The sequence below is a fragment of the Pteropus vampyrus genome, unplaced genomic scaffold, assembly GCF_000151845.1.
Source record: "Pteropus vampyrus isolate Shadow unplaced genomic scaffold, Pvam_2.0 Scaffold17, whole genome shotgun sequence".
NCBI classification, from domain to species: domain Eukaryota; kingdom Metazoa; phylum Chordata; class Mammalia; order Chiroptera; family Pteropodidae; genus Pteropus; species Pteropus vampyrus.
This window is the reverse complement of record NW_011888798.1, coordinates 10,563,056-10,584,401: the sequence shown is the minus strand read 5'-3', so window position 1 is coordinate 10,584,401 and position 21,346 is coordinate 10,563,056. Positions and strand designations below refer to the sequence as shown.

The following is a 21,346-nucleotide window of genomic DNA, read 5'->3' as shown; positions in this document are numbered from 1 at the left end:
AGCCCCGTTTGTTGGGAAGCCTCGATTTAGGATCTCAACCCTGTCTGTGCTGATACCAGATAAGATCTGTTAGCATTAGTATTGAAACTATACCTTTTTAAAAAATTATAGTTGACATATAATATTTGTTTCAGGTGTACAACATAGTGATTTAACATTAGTATACCTTATACGATGAGATAGGTAGAGGAAACTATGCCTTTTAACCCTATTAAAAAGTGAGCGAAACAGGGAACCACAGAAGAACAGGCTGTCATGTGTGCCACATTTCCTCTGCTGAAGCGTACAAGGGAGAAGTGAGGTTCAGCTTTCACTCACAGCGGCTAGAAAAGACTGGTGGGTACCCCTGTCTCTGTGTAGCCTGTCTGTGCTGGTGCCCCGAGAGACTCCGCTTGTCTCTGGACACTGCTAATGAAAGCTGGCCATGCTTAAGTAATATGGAGGCTCTCTCCCCTTTCCTTGTCTGATTATCCCTGAGGGGGCATCCACTTTCTTGCTCACCTCTCCAGCTGCAGGCTCTAATCCTTGCCAGACCACATAATAATGACTTTGTAAGCTCACATTACAGATGCACAAAAGTGCCCGGTGGTGGTATGGCTCCACCCTCCACTTGAGTTTCTGCTGACATTCAGTGAAATAGCCTTCCATCTCCTCCACCTTGCAAAACAGACTTCCTGTTTTGAACTTCGTCCATACTGGAACAGCCCGGCTACACCTGTTAACACACTCAGACACACATTTCCTCCTTCATATTTGTACAGCTTTTTGTCGCCTAGCCAGATTTCCCCTCTTAGCTTACAGATCTGAATCATAACAGAAGATATGGAACCAGCAAATTCAGAAAAAAGGAAGTTCACATTTTAGAACCATTTGAGTGAAAATAGGGCTTCTGGTTTATTTTACTGAGGTTTGCTATGACCACTGCTAACTTTCCTCCTCCTTCACAGCAAAATGGAAGCGAGGAAAGGAAATTGGCTGACACAGGAACCGGAGTGAGACCGATGAACCCACCATGAACTTGTGTCTCCTCCCTTCTCCACTTTAAAGGCCAACGGCAGGTGAAATTGCCGGAGAGCGATGGCTCTCTTTACTCCGTGGAAGTTATCCTCTCAGAAGCTGGGCTTTTTCCTCGTGACTTTTGGCTTTATTTGGGGCATGATGCTCCTGCATTTTACCATCCAGCAGCGAACTCAGCCTGAGAGCAGCTCCATGCTGCGTGAACAGATCCTGGACCTCAGCAAGAGATACATCAAGGCGCTGGCAGAAGAAAACAGGAATGTGGTGGATGGACCATACGCCGGTGTCATGACAGCTTATGGTAAGTGCTGCGCTTCTGGGGCTTCTCGATCAAGTGTGCCTGTGGCTTTGCCTCGAAAGGACCCCAGAGGCTCTCAGACTTGGTTTTGGCACAGATTGAGTGTGTCCCTCGCCACTGCCTTTGTGGCAGTGAATTGCACACAGAGGGACACTTTTAGAAAAGCAAAGCAATGCCCTCTGGGAGAGTCTCAGGCTCTTACACACTGACATTTAGCCCCAGGAGCAATGGGGCAGAATGGTTAGCACTTTCTTGCTTGTATTTGCAGCCAGCTTCTCTTCCTCAACACATTCTGGATTGCATGATCTCATCTGGGAGTATGATCAGAAAATATACGAAAATATTCTCATTATTTTTCCCTAAACAAAACTTAATTAGGACTGGTGGATTGAGGTAAGGAGGCTGGGGAGGACTGTTCTCTGGATGCCAAGAAACTCAGAGCCAAAATGTGTGCCTCCTTCCAGCCACTGTGTAGGACATTAAGGCGATGTGCTGGCTAAGAGCTTTAACCTTTGGCTTAAGAGCTTCTTGCTCTTGTGTCTTACCCTTATCTGTAAGTGCGTTGCTTTGAGAGAAATTTTTTTGTACTCGTTGCTTTTTTTTGTCAGGTGCCTTAAATCCTTTCTGAAATGAAATTATGTAAAAAAAAAAATATACATATGGAATATTACACTTAATATAGTTATTTGTTACACTTAATATAGAAAAGGTTAGATGCTATATGGCTTAATATAGAAAAGGTTAGATGCTGCTGACAAGCAAAAGATAGGAAGAAGAAATAAAATCACATCTACTATAGGAAATAACCGCAATTAATATTTCAGTGTATATCTTTCCGATACTCTATATATGCGTGCGCGCGCGCACACACACACACACACACACACACACACACACACACACAAATGTATATATAGGTATAGAAGACACAAAGTACTTATAAAAACGTACATAAATACAAAACAAAAATTGCAGATGAAGTGTGGATCATACTGTGTTTTTGAGAATCCACTTCCCATCTCTCCTGTGGTCACTGAGTATTGGAAAGGACTTGTTCTGTGGGATGACCTGTTGTTGTTAGTGACAAGTCTGGTCATTGAATGGAGACTTCAGTGGCCTCAGGATTTAGGACCCCGAGGTATAATTTAAATGAGATACAAGAATGGAATCAGATGAGGAAGAAATAGTGTTCCTTCTTGGGACCCAATCAAAGAGTGTCCCCTGAAGTATATGTGGAGTTCAAATGATGATTCCTGAAAATGCACAGCAACAGGTTGAAGCATGAGTTCAAACACAGGAAATCATACTCAGTTTTACGTATATATGTTTTTCTTTTTTAAAAGGATCCAGGAAACTTGGTTATTTTATGTATATATATTGGGGGAGGGGGAGTGTAAGGAGAAAATGGTTGCTTTTAATGTACCATATGGAAATTCTTTTTCAGTGCCTACTATTTGAATGATTACGCTGTCTGCTTTTACTCTATTCCTTAAAGATTTGGCAGTGTCTACAGGCATTGGCTTGAATGTCCAAATAAAATGCCATCTCCTTTGATTTAGTGGATTAGTAAAAGGAGATGTCATTTCGAAAGCCTATGTTGAAAAACAACTAGGTTGTTTTTTTGTGTTTTTGTTTTTGAGGGTACGTTTTTAAGTTAACTTCTATCTTCTTTAATTTTGCCTGAATATTGTAAGTAAACCATCAGAAAAAATAAAGCAACTGCTCACCATTGGTATTAAAAATCTGTAATAAGTAAAAGTAACAAGTAAAACAGATGCCGTTTTCAAGTTTCTTGTTCACTGCGTTCCATGTTACACATGTGGGGGGAAAGGAGAGTAGTCCAATAGTAATTTCTTCAGTCTATCAAATGTTTTCCATGAGAAGGAAGAAGCCACATGAATGGTAAATTTATAGACTTTCCTTTTCTCTAGTTTTGATTTTTTATTTCATCTTAAACATGTCCTAGGGTCGGTTTCTTCCATGTTCTAAATGACCGTGATCTGTTCTTAGCCCTTTAGCCTCACAGATGTTATGTTTTTAGGAAGTTACCAACCCCCAGAGTAGTCTTTTAGAATTTCAGCCACCTCATATGCTTATCATAGGACTTTGGAGCTCAAAGAAACTGCAGAGACTATTCCTCTTTCTCTTTTACAGATGACCCTTAGCAAAGTAATTCTTTTTCTCAAAATAACAAAGAAATAACCACACAGGCACCCTCAGCAAGTCTAACTCACACTATTTTCCTTTCATCTAATCAACTCGACATGTCAGTCAAAATGATCTTTGGAGCTGAGTTTCTGGAATTTAATTGGACCGTGCATGTGTGCCTGAGGCATCGAGATCATCACCGTAGTGAAATCCTGCTAAGACAGGTTTCTTACTTCGGCATCATTGACATTTTTGGTCACATTAACTCTTTGCTCTTGGGCGGGGGTGGGAGTGGGGGGCATGGAGGCACTGTTTGTGCCTCGTAGGATGTTTAACAGTATCTCTGGTGTCTCTACCCATGGGATACCAGTAGCACTTCCCTAGCTGTAAGAATCAAAAACGTCTCCAGATATAGGGGGCCAAATTATTCTCCTCCCCACCTTGGAGAACCACTGCATTACCAGTGCAAACAGAAAACACTATTTAACAACGCCAACTTCTTGAAGTTCTCAAGCAGATAACTGGTTTTTTGTTGTTGTTGTTATTTAAAATGTGATGGCCTATCTTTCTCCCTAGTTCCTGGCTCTGGGCATCACAATGGACTGAACAAGATGGTATAGTGCACATCAAGTGCTGGAAAGCTGGAGAGCCATTCTGACAACATTACTTCCCTGCGATCCATCAGTAGTGGTCATGGGCATATCATTAGGCACGCGGGTCTGGCAGTTAATGTCAGATGGAGATGCAGAGACTGAAAGATGGTTTGGTGGTTTAACTGGGTTGGTGAGGTGGAGAAGAGGATCTATGAGTCATGGGTTTACAGTCTCTTTTTCTGCCACAAACGCAGCCTATATATAGAGCACGAGCACTGCCTACATGTCAGCTCTGAAAGAGTGAAGATCTGATCCTATATGGCTGAGATCTGTGTATGATTTGAATGAATTCAGTTAACAGACCAAAAAAAAAAAAAAAGGATCCCTCCCTTTTCCTATCCCCATATTCGTATTATCAGAGGCTCACAGTGTGCTATAAATAGGTTTTTACGCTGTGGTAGGTGTTCGAAGACCTATAATAGCTGATTTTAGATTATTACTGATTTGTTAGTATCCCTGACTTGAGATCCTAGAGCAGCAGGGGTCAGCACACTTTGATCTGTATGTCCAATTCAGACTTCTGGCTGTTTCTGTTAAAAAAAAAAAGTTTCTTTTGAAACACAGCTACTCTCATCTGTTTATAACAATTTTATAACAAATCCATGGTAATACCAGTATTTATTTCACATGACATCTAAAACAGTGGCCCCCAACCTTTGTGGCACCACGAACTGGTGGTCCTATGAGAATTTAGCGCCCGATGATCTGAAGTGGAGCTGAGGCGATGATGCTGGTGCTGAGGAGCAGTGCAAATACAGATGAAGTTTCACTTGCTCGCCTACCACTCACCTCCAGTCGTGCAGCCCGGTTCCTGACAGGCCAAGGCCCGGGGGTTGGGAACTCCTGATCTAAAACATGCTGACTTCATCTTTCAACAGTGACCATAGTTCATTCCGAAAACACTCATCTAATCATGTTCCTCCTTGACTTGACAATTTCCTAGGATTCCCATAGTCTAAGGCATGGTCAGCAAACTACGGCTCCCTTTTTTTGTGTGGGAAGTGCCTTGGAACCCAGCGTACCAGTGGAACCCAGTGTTTATGTGTCTGTTGTTTCATGCTGCTTTTTTTTGCTACAGCAGCAGAGCTGACTAGTTGCCCGTGAGCCTGCAATGCCTAAAATGTTTACCATCTGCTCCTTTGCCAAAAATGTCAGTCCCTGATCTAGATATTCCCTGGGTCAGTCTTTCTACCTATGGGATATTTTTTGGTGTCCCAAGACTCTCATCTTTGCGTTTGAATTCACTCAGACGCCCAAATACGACGTTTCTTGGTCCTTTGGAAATGCTTCTTCTCAGTGGCAGGTTGAGAGTTGAGTGGTTAGGAGCACGGGCTTCGGAACCCTCTGGTTTGGCTTTGCCACATCCTGGCCGTGTGGCCAGAGCCCTGGAGGCACAAACTACTTTTAGAATGGGATGTCATTCCTTGTCTGGCCAGTGAGTGTGAAGCACCTCAAATACGGTTGCTGCCTGTTGTTATTTAGTCCTCAAGCCACAGAACTTTCAAACAGTTTCTCCCCTTCCCCCATCCTTGTTTTGGTGATTTGAAAAGAGACTTTTGAACTTCTTTTGGGATTGGTAATTCAGAAGTACTACCTGGAAGATGTCCCGTACAGCCTGTGTGGAACAGTTGGAGCATTCATTCTTGGGGTGTGGCAGGCATTTCTGTGGGCTGCTGTCACTCCCGAGAGGGGCATACACAGCCAGAGCCCTCTCTAGTTCAGCCCCAACTACCTCTTCTAGGCTGGCGTGTCAGGGCCATGCCTGTCAGTGACTTTGCGGGATTTGTGTCATGAATGGTGTCACTCGCTCCAGTCAGTGCCGTTTTTGTTTCTGAGGTGAATTGATCTCTGTCTCCGATGGCCTGACCCAAATTCTGAGCCCCAGTGATCACCTGTTACCTAACAGGACAGGCCTGGTACACTTGTGTTCTCTAAGTTAGAGGAATGGAAACCTGGGATGATGAGAGAGACCCCTCTTTAGTCCACCCATACTTGATTAACCCTGACCTTCCTCAGCTGCTTGCTTCTCCGGGCTCCGGGACACTCTGCTCTAGCCTGGTACTAGCTCAGGCAGAAGCAGATGTGGGCCCTCTCTTTACCAACCCTTCCCACCAACATCTCTTTCTCTTGCTGCCTGGTTCTCCTTCACTTCCAGGTCTCTATGCCTGCTCTTCCTCACCTCACCTCCTGCCTATCCTGCCCTGTTTTCTGGTTCCCTGAATTTCTTGGGCCTAGACTATCCCCTCGATTGGTTTTCATCCTTTAAGCCTAGCACTTTGGGAAATGTCTATGTCATTGGCTGGTATATGTCAGTGTTGTCTAGCCTTTATGTATACAGCTGGAAAAAGGTGGACAAGCTCCCTGCTCTTGTGGAGACTATGTACACTTCGGAGGAGAGAAATAATAAAGAGTGTTAGATGGTAATAAATTCCAAGAAGAAAAATGACACAGGGAGATGTGAGTTTTCAAAAAGTACCTAAGGAGCTACTTTGGATGAGGAGGTCAAAAAAGACCTCTCCCAAGAGGTGTCTTTGAGCCCAAATGACACCCAGGAGCAGCTGGGTGGGATGGGAAGAGAGAATTTGAAGCAAGGCAGGCCAGGAGGAAGGCCGGGTGTGTGCCAGGCCCCAAGAGCTGCATGTGCATTTCAGGGGGCGCAGAACAGAGGCTGCTGCAGCTGGAACAGAGTAAGCAAGGACCCCTGTGGAAGGTGGTGGTGTCTGAGAAGCAGGCAGAGGGCAGTGTGTAGGGCGGCCCTGTGGGCTGTGGGTCTCTGTGTGATGGGAGGGAGACGGAGGTAAGGGAGATGAGTGTTCTTGTGAGTGAGCCTGGCCTGGCCCTATTATCCACCATCACCTCCACAGTGGGGGGTGGGGAGGAGGGCCGGTAAAGAGGAAGGAAGTTCTTCTGTTAACTTAAGGTGGGGATGAAGAACCAAGGTAGCGCTTTTGGTTGCTGGCCAGGAGCAGTGGAGCAGTAGTCACTCTGGGCTTCAGGTGGCCCTTGTTGCCCTGGGGAGGAGGGCGCCCATTTCTAAGACTTTAACACCATTTCTGGTTCTGCTTGAAAGCCTGTGGGAGGTCCCCTCCGTGGTACTAGCATGGCGGCCTGAGGTTGCTCTGGAAAGGTAGCCCCTGCCCCAAGTTGAAGACTTAGATAAAGTTCCGAGAGTCAGACAAGGACTTTTACATGTTTCATTCCACCTTGAGTTGGATTTCATTAGACCTATACACCTGGAAAGGGTTTTTTTTTTTACTCTCTTCTTTTCGCCTCTGTTTCTACAAATATGATCAAGGGACTGTTCTTTTGGAGGGCTGGGATGATGTGGAAAACCACCATCACAGAAGCAGAAATTCCCTTCCCTCAGGGAAATACATTGTTCCTGAAGTGAAACTGGTAGGGAAAAAAGAGCCGGGCTGTTTGGTGTGTCTGAGGAGGCCTTGGTTACTCCACGGTGACGTGGCTGCTGTGGTTAAGGGAAAGACTTTCTGCTTTTCAGAAGCTTGGAACCTAAAAACAGGCCTCTTTGGGGCTTGGAGCTTTTCCAGTGATTCTGTGGTAGAGGTCCAACCCGCCCAACATCCCCCTCTGAGCCAGGCCAACTTCACAAGCACACCCAGCCGAGTCCGGAAGTTGCAGTCGAGGAGGGCCTCGGAGTATTTAGAGATTACAGTCAGAATATGGGTGTCTGGGAGAAGCTGGAGGCTCGTTCTTTACTCCCTTTGTCAACAGACCTTTCCTTTTATGCCTCGTCACTTTAAGTGTGCTTCAAGTGCTGACTCGGAAAAAAATGCATGTGTGAGGGGTCCCTGAAGGACAGTTCCTCACCTGGCTTGGTGGCCCTAGCTCGTCCTTCTTCCCAGCTCTGTCTTGATGTTTCTTCCATCAGAACTGCTTGGGCAGACCTCTTGCCACTGTGGCCACCCTACAGAGCTGTTCACCCTTCTCATGTCTGCTTCGGCACCACAGCTGGCTTCTAACACCAGCTGTAGGGTGATGGTAGGCATTTTCCTGTCTCCAAGTCTCTGGATTGGCTCTTTCCTCCACCTACGTGCCTTCTCTCCAGATGGCTTGCTCCCTGCTCTCCTTCTGTTCTCTCTTTTAGAAGTAGGGCCAACACCTACACTACATTCTCATTCTTCACAGCATTTAAACTACCCGTCATCGCATTTATTGTATTTGTTTATCATCTCTCTCCCTCAGAGTGTAAACACCCAAAGAGCAGGGATTTTTGTCTATTTTGTTCACCAAGGCTTAGCACAAGCCTGGCACATAGGAACTACGAGTGAATAGCAGCACTGCACCCCACTCCTAACCTTCCCCCCTCTCCCCAGTATGGTATAGTTACAGCTGGGGGCTACTTTGAAAACAAGAGTAATGTTTTTAGTGAGACAGGAAACGAGATGACATTCCCTGCGGAGTCCATGTCCAGGAGGCTCCAAGTAGCTGTTATGCATGATCCTGACATGGGAACCACTGTTTATTCTGGAAAGTGGTCACAGCGTGTTTTATGTTGCTTGTGGAAGGGCTCCTTACTAAATGTGTGACCTTGGGCAAGTCACTGATCTTTTAAGGGCCTGCTTCCTCTTTGGTAAAATAGAGTAGCAGTCCCCAACCTTTTTGGCACCAGGGACCGGTGCTCCTATGAGAATTTAAGGCCTGATGATCTGAAGTGGAGCTGAGGTGGTGATTAGGTGCAGGACCCAAGCCACTCTGGGGAGTGGCTGCAAATAACAGATGAAGCTTCTGTCACTGGCCCACCACTCACCTCCTGCTGTGCGGCCCAGTTCCTAACAGGCCACAGATCGGTACCAGTTTGTGGCCTGGGGGCTGGGGGACCCCTGAAATAGAGACTATAATATGGTTAATCTCCAAGTTGTTATAAGGATTCCATGTGACCAAGCTATTGTTAGAGTACTTTAGATTAGTAAAGAACATTTGTTAATGTGAATTATCACTAACTTTGGCCTGCATATATCTGCATCTGTTACCACCCAATCGAAATTGCCTGTGTAAACCTGACATTATTTATTTGAATGTAGGGCTTTGGGAACCTGCTTATGTAGCTGTTCTTAGCATTTCTGGCTATGAGGTCCAACCAGACATAAGAAATAAGTTCTGCTCCAGAGGAAGGCAGGCTTGCCACCCGCTCCTGCACAGGATCGGGCCAGGCTTGTCCCGGAATCATCCGAGGCAGATTTGAGAAAAGCCATGCCTGGCCCCACTCCAGCCAGAGTTGTGAGAACTGCTGCTCTGTACTCTAGGAAGATGCTGGTGGGCTCCTCACTGGGTCCCTTTAAAAAGTGTGTTCTACAAAGTGACTTTGGCATTTTAGAAACAGTGATTGTCATTGTTCTGTTCAGAAGAGAAGGCTTTCGTCTGTGGCCCGTGAGATATGCTGTGAACCCACTTGGTCTCTGAAGGCGGCACGTTAGGGGGACGTTTTCTGATAACAGGGTGTTGAGCTAGACGTCGTCATGTGTGTTATGGCTGCCATTTCCCGACAGGGAAGATACTCTGGATTCCGGCTGGAGACCCTGGGTGACAATGGGCTTCACCCCTCAGAGCCTGAGTCTTTTTCTGTACAAAGGGCTAAAATACTTGACTCCTGTTCCACACAGCTGGCTAAGTGTTAGGAAGATTGAGAGAACGGCCCAAGAACTCCATTTTGGATATTTACAGATTGCATAAAGCACTCGATATCATCAACAGGCCTAGATATGCTCTTTTCTCAGATTCTGATGCCTAGAAAATTCCTTGAAATAGTAGTGACAGCTCCCCTACAGCCCCTCAGGAACAACATTCGCTGCTAGATACAAAGCTTAAATCCATACTTCCATCCGAGGAGAGAACATCAGTCAGTGATACTGAGCATCTGAGCTGCTCTGTCACTTTGCATTGATTATTCAATGCCCTTTTGTGCCCTGGTTTGGCTGTCTGCAACAACTGCAGGGTGACGGCAGTGAGTTTAGGTGCAGGACCCAAGCGACTTACTTTAAGAATTCAAATGAGACAAGGCAGAGAGAGTCAGTGAGACGTTTCTTGGGGGTATCTGCTTATTTGACATTAGGGCACTTGTAACTAGTATCTTTGAGTTCTGAGGGTGGAAGTTACTGTACCAGATACATTTTAAAATAGCATTGAATGCCTTTGTGATTGTGGGAGTAATGTGAATGCTTACATAAAATTGAGAGCACGTGGAATAGAAGGCTATCAAAAGCCTTGGATTCTCTAGGCACATCACTTGGGTAGGCATGTTTTCTCTCCCAGTGTGAAAGGGGAAAAGTTCATAACTTAAGCAGCTAGTTGAATCACCATTCCAAGGCAGTCCAAAACAAGAAAAAGATACTGTCAATAAAACACACAAAGGCGAAGTGATGCCAAGCCCATCTTTATAGTCTTACAAATAAAGACAAATAAAAAGCAACATACTCCATACCTTCAAACCGGGATAAGAAGAATAAAAGAGTAAAGAATAAAGTACTCCTCACCTTCAAATCCAGATAGTTTGTTTTTCCCCCAGTCCTTTTATAAAATGCAGATATGTATGTGTATGCTCGTTTTTAAAAATGAGTATTTTATATACAGCTTTTTAAATTTATCATTGTTTTTTCTCATGCCATTAGATATTTTTAATGGCCATACACTTTTCCTTTTTAATCATTCATTCAATACATATTTATTGAGCTCCTGATGTTAGTAGCTAGTGGTGATAAACAGAGATGACAAGAGATCTGCTCTCAGCCCTCTCTAATTTCCAATCTAGCGATTTATTTCATCTTAGTAAGGAAGGGACATAATGTAATTTAATCTTTTCGTTGGATATTTGGGAAATTTCCAGTTCTTATCTATGATAAATAATACTATTCTCTTTTATCACTAACTCTGCTTTGAATGTTCTTGTACATAATGAATGGAGTGTATTTTGGTCATTACTATAACTGTTTTATCTTTCTATAGAAAAGTCACTTTAAAATTAATTTTAAAATGTATAACTTATGAAATTTGACATTCCTGGCAATTGACAAGAGTGAGAGGTTGGGGTTAATTCTTTTTTCATTAGCACCTTCCTTTCTCATTAACACCCTGTCTTTGCTGGTTTCTCTGGAGCCTCAAACGAAGCCGCTCTGCTGTTCACATTCTTTCTCTCGGGGGCCCCCATGGTGAAGAGATATTTGCATTAGGATCAAATACAGATACAGATAATTTTTGGCGGTTCAGATGTAAGTCTTTGCTCACTGTACAGTTGATGTTGTGCTAGTGAATTGTGGCAGCTACACCTTAAACATAGTTCTTAACCATGGCTGTGCCCAGAATCCTTGACACATGGGTTCTGCACATTCTCACCGAGTGCATTGAGGATGGGGCTTGGGAACTGAGACTCCACAGGTGAGCCTGAGGGACAGCAGGCTGAAGAACCACTGCCTTAGGAACCATGTCCCAGGGGAGTGGGGTGGGGACAGCATAGACCCCAAGCACAGCCTTTCTTGATAATCCCTCAAATATTGATTGACTTGATGATCTGGGCAATCAGGATTCAGCACCCAGCCTCACAGCTTTAGCCGAAAGGCCTGTAAACCTTTTTCCACCAGCAAGACCCCTCTTTCTACTGAGATCCTATCCTCTTGGACTCCAGCTGCAAAGGAGCGAATAGCTGGCAGTGTATCTCCTTGGCTGCCCTGTTCAAGGATGTGACAACATCTTCCAGCCCATTCTTATCTCCTAATGTCATGGTTTCCTGGAAAGAAAAACTTAGAGTTGTCAGAGCACCTGTTGTGAGATTTTGTTGATCTCACCCTTTATCAGAGAACTTCTAGCATGATAGAAACCAAAGCTTACTTTCTCCAGAGGGACATTTTAGATGTTTCAACTACTTCAATCTCATCTTTATCATGTACAGTAAGTTTTAGGAACACAAAGTTAAGGTAGTAATGTTGGGATTAAATTTTTATGGCTAAGGCTTTGAAGCGCAAATAAAATTTTAAAAGCTTGTTACTAACTGAAAATTGTTATCCTGCTGAGGACACCTTTTACTGCTATAATAAAAACATAGTGATGAATATAAAAAAATTATATTAGAATTTGGAGGAATATTTTCACCCTCATTTCTTTTTTAAACTCTGTAGAAATTATTCTTGGGTGTATAGTCTTCTTGGATTAATAGGTTATCATTAAGACAAAGCAAACAAAAATACTCTGGTATTAGTTTAAAATTGCAACAAAACTCTTAACAGTTTTTGCAAGTTGAGCTGTAAAATACAAAGGTGAGAAATAATTTTATTACCCAGAAAAGTATAATTTATATAGCCTTATTTGTGGGGAGACTGTAGTTCATTTATTTGTTGGTTCATTCATTCATTCACTTACGTATGACAAACTTACGGAGTACTATAATGTGCCAGCTCCGTGCGCATTGATAAGGATACACAGATGGGCTTGGCATCATTTTGCCCTTGTGTGTTTTATTGATAGTACCTTTTATCTTCTGTCAGACCGCCTTGAAATAGCTACTCCAATAGCTTCATATTGGGAGAGAAAAAATGCCTACCCAGGTGATGTGTCTATAGAGTCTAAGGTTTTTGGTAGCCTTATATTCCATTTTCATCTTAAGGCAGAAGGCATGGAAAGGCATATTTTATTATTATTATTATTTTTAGTGCTGGAATTTCTTACAGAACAGTGGCATCAGGAAGTGTTGAGGGTGGCTGGAATAGGATTTAACATGGCAGATGCCCAGAGGTTAATCCCTGGTAAGAAGCAGCAGGTCAGAGATGCTTGCTGGCTGGCAGGTCCGTGGTGGTTCTCTAGAGGCATTGTAGCATGGCAGATAGGAGCCATTGGCTCTGGAACCAGACTGCAAGTATGAACCCTGGATCTCCAGTCACCTGGAGAAAATTTCTTAACCTCCCTGTGCTGCGGTTTACTCATCTGTAAAATGGGAGTGGAAACAACAGTGCATTTGTCCTACTGTCTTGGCAGGAGTCAATGAGTTAATCCATGAGAAGTACTTAGAACAGCAGCCGGCACCTAGAAAGAGCTCAAAAATGGTGGCAATGGTGGTGGTAGCAGTAGTTAGTAGTATTGGGGTGGTAATTGTAGTGGCAACTGTCAATATCCTTTCTTGTCATCATGAATTCCCTTATTTATACCATGTCAGAGTCACAAAAGATCCAGCTCTGCGAGGTGGGGTCAACAAGATAGATCACACTTATAAATGGACTGTATTTTAAGAATTGAGGAAGACTGTCTTCTTAATGCTGATGTGACAACTTTGTATCCTATGTAAGATATACTCCACCAAAAACTATGGGTTGGGGACTCTGTCCAGTGATCCTGTTGCCTTTTAACATTGTTGCAAAAGGTTAGGAGCCCTCCAGAGACCATCAGCACAAGCTAGGCTCCTGTCAACTCTTCCACAGGCAAGAAGGCTGACTTCTGTCATGGTGCTTCCCATGATATTTGTAGCAGTGCCTCCAGTGCCTCAGTGAATGGAAGTCACACACCATGCAAGTTTGCCAAGTGGCTTTTTGCACTTCCATTTTCTATCCCATAACCCCTCTGTCAGAGTTCTTTTGATATCTGTACAGAGGGGCAGTGAGGAAGACAAAGGCTGAGAGAATGTGCCTAAGTCAGTGGTTCTCAAATGGGGGATAATTGTGTCCTCCTCCTGGGATATTGACAATGTCTGGAGACATTTTTGCTTGTCACAATGGAGGTATTGCTACCATCACGTAGTGGCGAGAGGGCAGAGATGCTGCTAAACACCCTACAATGCACAGGGCAGTCCCCCACAGCAAAGAATTATCTGGCCCGAAGTGTCAATAGAGTTGAAGTTAAAAAAACCCTGACTTAACCCAAACACAGCCCAGCTTCTGTGCCTGGCTAACTAGTAATAGTTAAATACCATTTTTACACAGAACTCCCTGGCTTATGATTCAGGCTCCACGCAAAGAGGCTGGAGTTAGGGGACATTGTACCCTTTGAGGAGTAGTTTTTCTGTTCTGAATACAGCCACCTCTCAGTGGCACCATTGCCCCCATCTGTGTGGCTGGCCTCTGGCAATTTTCAGAACTCTAGAGAACCAGTCAGTGCCTTAGATTTAGTGTAAGAGCAGAACTGGTGGCTGACTCCCGCTGTCCATGCCAGCTAATGATGTGCCAGGGACAGACTGTGAGTCATACCAACTGTGGGACTTGCAGCCCCCGGAGCAGAGTGATCTCATGACTCTGGATAAAGGGATGAAGCTTTGCATTACCCAGAGGGAGGTTTCTTTAGGACGAATGAGAGCATATTCTAGAGAATGGTTTTATTTTTTATTTGTATATTTAACAAGCACTTATATATTGCCTATTATGTGCCAGGCAGTGTTTAAAACAGTTTGTAAATGATAACTCATTAGACCCTTATAACCACCCCAAAGAAGCAGGCTTGTTATTGTCACTCTTTTACAGATAAAGAAACAGGAATGGAGAGCAAGGACTCAAACCTAGGAAGTTTGGCTCTCAGGTCTGGGCCCTTAACCACTGTGCTATGGATGAAAGACACTGAATTTCATACTCGATTTCTTTTTCTACCTTGGCTCTTGACTTCTGACTGGTCCCAGTTAGGCATCAGGGAATTAGGCAGACCCAAGTCAAGTGCCCGTTCTGACTTATTATCTCTGTAACCACAAACATGTAATTTCCTGTCTGTGAGCCTCAGTTTTCTTATCTGTGAAATGAAGTTATACTACCTCATGGAGAATGTGGAAATTACATAGGATTTCTTATATACGTGTATGGCACAAAAAAGGCATTCAGGGAATGTTAGTTCCCTTCTACCCTTCTTTGTTATATTTTTGACCCTATTGCTCTAATGCCATGGCCAGCTTGTCTTACTGCTTATAGGTAAGATACGCACTGAAGAGCAAAATAGGCCTCATCAGGTGTTTGTTAGACTTAATGAATGAATGAACTGTTACAGATCTTAACATCTTGAAAAAATCTGATGTGTGTCAGGGAGATGATGAGATGATGCCAAGCCCGTCAAACCAGACTTTCAGGATAACGATGTGGGCTCTCTTTCTGCTTATAGCTTTTAATCAGCTCCAGTGAAGCTGTCTGTAAACCTCTGGGAACACAAACTTCCATGTTAATTACACATCTGTGTTTCTGTTCTGATGAGTTCCTCTCTTGACCTGGCTGTGCAGGGCAGCCTGAATGCCGCTTGGCTGAAGTTGGTCGGCTGTACCCTGGGGTTGGTAAATTAACCAGGTGTGTGTTTCTTTCCTGGCCAGATCAGAGTACTTGCTCAGAGCACGTTTGCTGTTCCCAGCAGAATGGAAGGTAGCAACTTTCCATTCTTTTTCATTTTCTTTTACAGATCTGAAGAAAACTCTTGCTGTGTTGCTATCTTAATTCAGGACTTAACTACATCCTGCTACCCACACTGTGTACTGCTGCTCTGGCCCACTCCCAATTCATAAATGAGTCTGGCTTCTGTTTGTATGCATAGCTATCCTGTTGTCCTGCTGCCTTTCCCACATGTACAAATCTGTGTATCTTGCTTTGATTATGAGTTTCCAGAGGAGAAGGGCTAAATTAGTCTCTTCGTGTGCATGTGGAATACCTCATATACAAACTTAATAAATGCTTACGTACGTGTGAGGGTGTTATTTGTCCAGAGGGAAGTGTACTACTCTTTAACTCGCGGTCAGATGTGTAAAAAGGGAATCAGCTCTTAAATCTAAGCACCAGGAGGGAATCTCCACAGCAGCTAGAGCAGTGCCTGGCACGTGGTAGTTGTTTGATAAATATTTCTTGAACAATGAATGACTCTGGACTTGTAGTAGTTTTCTAAATCTGATTATAGTTAACCGGTTTATCCAGCATGCTTGGAAATCTGGAACTGTAGCTTTTATTATTACCATATGTAACCACAGAAATAAAGACTGTACAAAACACTTGGGATATACTAGAGTACACAGCACTGAAATAAAAATGAACTTGACCCAGAAGCTACTTCAGGACTTTGCTGCACTTCGGAGTTATCATTCTGTGTGTCAGTAGCCATCATGCTATAAGGAGGAAGAATTGAATAGAGTGCTTTGGTAGGATGCTTAAGTAACAAGGAGTTTTCTCTATCAGCCTAGCAGCTAGAAATAATTGTATGTCATTTACTGCCCAACTTGCATCCCAGAACAGACCAGTTTGGTGTTTTCTGGGCCACTTGAAGATGGCCCCTGTCATCTTTGAGATGGGGTTTGTTAGGATGGGTCTCGGGGCAGTACTTTTGACTGTGCCACTTTTTATTCTTAGTGTCAGAGAGAGAAAAATGAGAGAGTGTGTGTTGAACAGCTATGCATTGGCCAAAAGATTTTTAAACCATCTGCATTTTTTTTTTTTTTTTTTACAGATCTGAAGAAAACTCTTGCTGTGTTGTTGGATAATATATTGCAGCGCATTGGCAAGTTAGAATCGAAGGTGGACAATCTGGTAGTCAATGGCACAGGAACAAACTCAACCAACTCCACTACAGCTGTTCCCAGCTTGGTAGCACTTGAGAAAATTAATGTGGCAGGTAAGAAGGGCAATTCTATGCCCTGACATGGAATTGAATTTTGATTTGAACTGAGAAAAGAATAAAGAAGCACAGTGGTCCTTAGTGGTATAAGATACATCCCATAAACTTGGTACGGCCCCTGTAAATCTAAGTTTAAATTTATTTTCGAAAAACAGATGTTGAAATGGTTTTATAGTCTCATCATGATGTGTGATATGCGGTGGTTTCTTTGACATATTTCACATGATGAGCTTCTGGAATTCAGTTTTAATGAGAAGATTCATAGCATGGATAATTGAAATACAGAGGTTATCTGGGAAGCTTACGCCGGTGAGGGTTCCTTCCTCCTCCCCATTTTCATCAGGCACTTTGAAAAGTCTATTATATATAATAGAGTCTCTCCTCCCAGTTGTTAAAGAAGAGCCACTATTGCAGAAAATGCCTCCTGTGTGTATATGGAGAAATAGAAATTCTGGAAATGGCACTTAGGAATTAAATGGCCCTTGCCTGATCTTGGGCTGATTCTGTAGCCGCTCACAGATGCCACCATGCACTTCGCACTGGGATTCATTTTGTCTGGCCCCTTCTTGAAACTGGAATCTTGTGTGAGAGAAGAGAAGTAGATTAAAAACAAAGCCCAAATCATACACAGCATATATTATCTACAGCTCACATTGGACCCCCGTCACACTGCCCTTGGGTTGACCTCTGGGTCTTTGTGATTAAGCCAGGGCTTGCTCTTCTTGGGCCAACCACTGTCGTTTCCTAAGGACCCAGGACAAAGCCAAGAGCTGGAGGATTAGGGTTAGGTGCTTTGGGTGGATGGTTGTGAATCCTATACTCCTGGTAAGTGGTATCCAAACTCTTGTTAATGTATAAAATAAGTAACTGGGTTACTTTTGAAATTTTTAAAACCTAGTTTACAACACTTGTTGGCTTGTTTCTCCTCCTTATAGAAATTCTCCAATCAAGAGAGATTCCTCCAGTGTCAAAATATTTAATTGTTTCACATTATGCAAGCTTATTGTAGTACCTGTTTATGTTCTTTTCCCTTTAGCAAGTTTTAAATTTCTAATAATCCAAAGTATTAAAGGTATTAAAAGTAACTTTTAATTACAACACAGAGGCAGTGTCATCTAGGCCATAAATCCTGTCTTCTCTGCAGTTTCCAACGGCTTCTGTAATTAGACAAGAAAACCTCCCACTGTGTTGAGCTGCTTATTAATAAATAGAACCCATGCCTCTCCAGCCTCCACTCCTTCACTCCATCCCCATTAGGAAGTGCTATTGACAAGGTCCTGATTTCATGGCAGTTCTGCATTCTCACAGAGCTGGAGGTAGGGCGGAGTGCTCTGCCTCTGACTTTGTTGCCTCCCACTGCCTGTCCTGTAGGAACCACGTAAACATGTCTGCTGTCGTTCTCTTCCCCGATAAGGGATCTTGCCGCTTCTGGCTGTCCTGTTCCTGAGCCAGGCTCTTGGGCAAACTTTCCCCCAATGGGCCTCCAAGTCTCAGGGTACAGAATGGTGGGTAGAGCTCCAAGAATGACATGAAGGGTGTTGGTGGCTACTTGCAAATGAGATCCCAGCCCCATATATTAAGCTAGTTTACTCAGTTCACAAATCTCTCTCAAGTATATTCTCTAAATCATTGCTTCTGAGTGGAGCTCCTTTAGATATGGCACCGTTCCACCGTCCTGTGTTTATACTAATACTTAAAGGACTGAGTATTTTGGTTTTTTTCCCCCTTGGGGGGAAATGGGAAAAAATTTAGAGCTATGCCTTTAATAATTAACCTTATTCTCTCTGCTTTGTATCTTTCGTGTGTGTGCGTGCGTGTGTGTGTGTGTGTGAGAGAGAGAGAGAGAGAGAGATACACTTCATGCCTTTGAGATTTTTACTAGCCAATTAGAAAAATGATGCATATGCATAAAATAACACAAACTGTGGTCATTGTAAGCAGAAGAGACTATAGAAGGCTTCTCACAGGAAGGTAAACTTCTCACAGGAAGGTAAACTCAAGTTTCCTAGAGAGCTGATAGTTTTCTGGGATACTTAATAACTTGTTTAATAAGGATGGGGTTTTTTGTTTTTTTGTTTTTGTTTTTTTAATGTCGGTGGGTCTTTTCCTTTGGTTGACCTGTGTATTTGAAAAAAGAAGCAGCAGCTTGTCCCTCTGTGTGCGTGGGTGCATAATGCATCCCTTCCCTAGACGCTGTATTGGCCACAGTGGATACAGATGTGAAATGAAGAATAAAGGCAACCTCCCCCAGAGATTGGAGGGTCCTTTACATTTTTTCAACTGACATATATTTTTCGTTGTTTTGTGCCCTCTCTCTGACCCATGGCCATGCAGGTGGTCCTCACACCCCTCTTGTCATAGCAGGAATGGCTCTTGAGCTATGAGAGTTCATTTTCATAGGGTTGCATTCCTAGTCGAGTGAAGTTTTTCATTCTCCCTTTCTGCATTAAGACATGTGGTAATTGCTCAGAAATGTTCTCCCTGGCGTGTCTTTACTGCTTACTCTGGTGTCTTATTGCTCGTGATGTTTCTGATTGCTTACTGTTGTGTCTTATTGCTTGTTGATATATCTTCTGGTTGGCTATAAACTGCCTCTAAATTGGGTACCACAGCAGTTGAAGAAGGGCTTCCTAAATTTATTTTCTTTTTAGGGATATTGTGTGTATGTGTGTGTGTCCCCTTTCCTTTCTCTGTTTAGCTATGTTCTATGTGGCTTTTTTCCAAAGAGGTTTTTCTTTCCAAATTTATCACTCTTGGGCTTTTTTATTATGTGAAAGTGAATGTTCCTCTAGAGAAATTTAGGTGGAAATGAACTTTATTAAAATCAAGAATCAGATGAAACTGCATTTTTGAGCTCTGTCGGTCTTATTGAAGAAGGAAGGTGAAGCAAAGAAATGAAAAAACAAATTTTTAAGAATCCCCGCCCTTCAACCAATCACCATTTCTTTAGGTTTACTTCCTGAAAGGACTTGAGTACTCCTTTGTCAAAATAATTTACTTTCAGAATGATACTTTGTTTTTTTTCGGATAGACCATGTTTGCATTTCTCCAGATTTGCGATCTTAAATTACGAAGTAGAGCAAATAAAATTGGGTCTGTGGCTCTTTGCCATGTACTAACATATAGGGGAAAGGTAAAAATTATGGTTGTGTGATAATGAAAAGGCTTGCCTTCTGAGGACTGAAAGTGTCCCCTTTTATCCTTGTTTTGCCCAGTGTCTTGTTCAAAGCCGACCTCTCGCTGGTACTCAGTAAATCCTGCCCACGTGGATTGGATTATGCTGGAGGGGGAGCACATGTGGTTTCACTGCAGCAAGGGGTTGCTTCTTATAGTTTCTCGTCTCCATTTATACTTGCGGGGATTTCTTGGAAGCAGAACTTGGTATCTCATTTTCCTTTCTCAGACCTCAGCAGATACCACCGAAGCAGCAGGGATCTGTTTTTGTCAGTCATGTCTGAGCTTCCCATAGATGATTCTGTGCAGTGGAGGCTTTATAGAATGGGATGGTTACAACTCTAGACTGTAATATTTTAGGGAATGGGGACACCTTGCACAGCTCTCTACTGTGCGGCGGAAGGGAAAGGAGTGTGGGCATCTGCGTGCGCTTGCATTTATTTATACTTTCAAAAACCAGTTGTTGTCATTCACCAGCTAAATAACACACCAACATTGAAGGTTGCCTAAAAAGCAAAACATAATGATAGCATCCCCTTTGTGTTATTACGGCATATACTTGCAAAGCCAATTGAAGAAACACAATCACAAAATCGAAGGTGCTGGCACAATTCAAGTGGCTGTTTTCTGATATTTAATCCAAATTGAACATTAGGCGGCTCTGCATTTCCCAAACATCAGTTGCAACATATTCTAGTATTTTGGATTTCAAGTGCAGTGTATTTGAACTTGGACGCTGCTCTCAATAAAAAGAACCATAATTATTATTCTTACCATTTGAAAATTGAAAATGAAAAATGTCCCTGCTGAATTCCAGGAGTTGCATTTGGAAGTGTAGCCCCGCCCCCCACCTTTGTGCTGCCAGTAGACCTTGAAATTAAGTTGCACCTGTGCTGCTTCCTTGTTTGTGTACCCACCTTATCAGCTGTGTTAGAGTGGCATCTGAAGAGCCCATGTCCGCCTCCCACCCCCAACCAGGCAGTGGCTCAGCAGGTGGCTTTCTCGGGATCAGGCATTGGCCTGACAGTGCTACCCCAGATGCTGCTGACAGGAGAGAGATGAGCTTGCAGAGTGCTTTCTTATTAATTGAGGCAAGAAACAAATGTGTTCCTCCTATATACCTGTCACTCTCTGTTCCATTCTTTGCAAGGGCAGCAATAAATACTTGGCTACTTGTCAGAAACAATTCTTTTGGTACCTTCACAGAAAAATGTCTGTCAATATTGGTGGTGTTTTCACTTTGTGTGGTCAAGGGCATTTGAGTTTTTGTGAAGAAAGAGAAAGAGGGCAGGAGGAGGAGGAGAAAGAGGGAAAAAAATACAGTTCAGAAGAAGTGATGCTGACCTTTGAGCCTGTGTATTTATAGCACTGAGTCTCGACCAAGGACGATTTTGCCCCCCAGGCGGCACTTGGCAATTCCTACAGACATTTTCAGTTGTCACAACTAAGGAGATGCTATTGACATCTAGTAAATAGAGGCCATGGATGCCGCTAA

The 21,346-nt window shown here is 43.3% G+C and overlaps 1 protein-coding gene across 7 annotated transcripts in view; it reads left to right on the top strand.

Moving 5' to 3' along the window:
• The window catches only part of MGAT5 (mannosyl (alpha-1,6-)-glycoprotein beta-1,6-N-acetyl-glucosaminyltransferase), a 301,985-nt gene that overhangs the window by 132,677 nt on the left and 147,962 nt on the right, over positions 1-21,346 (top strand). For all 7 annotated transcript variants that reach the window (XM_023527509.1, XM_023527513.1, XM_023527510.1 and 4 more), the window contains 2 exons: positions 948-1,318; positions 16,510-16,674. In XM_023527509.1, the coding sequence (XP_023383277.1) occupies positions 1,078-1,318; positions 16,510-16,674 (406 nt within the window). In that variant the 5' untranslated portion in view covers positions 948-1,077. The remainder of the gene's footprint in view (positions 1-947; positions 1,319-16,509; positions 16,675-21,346) is intronic.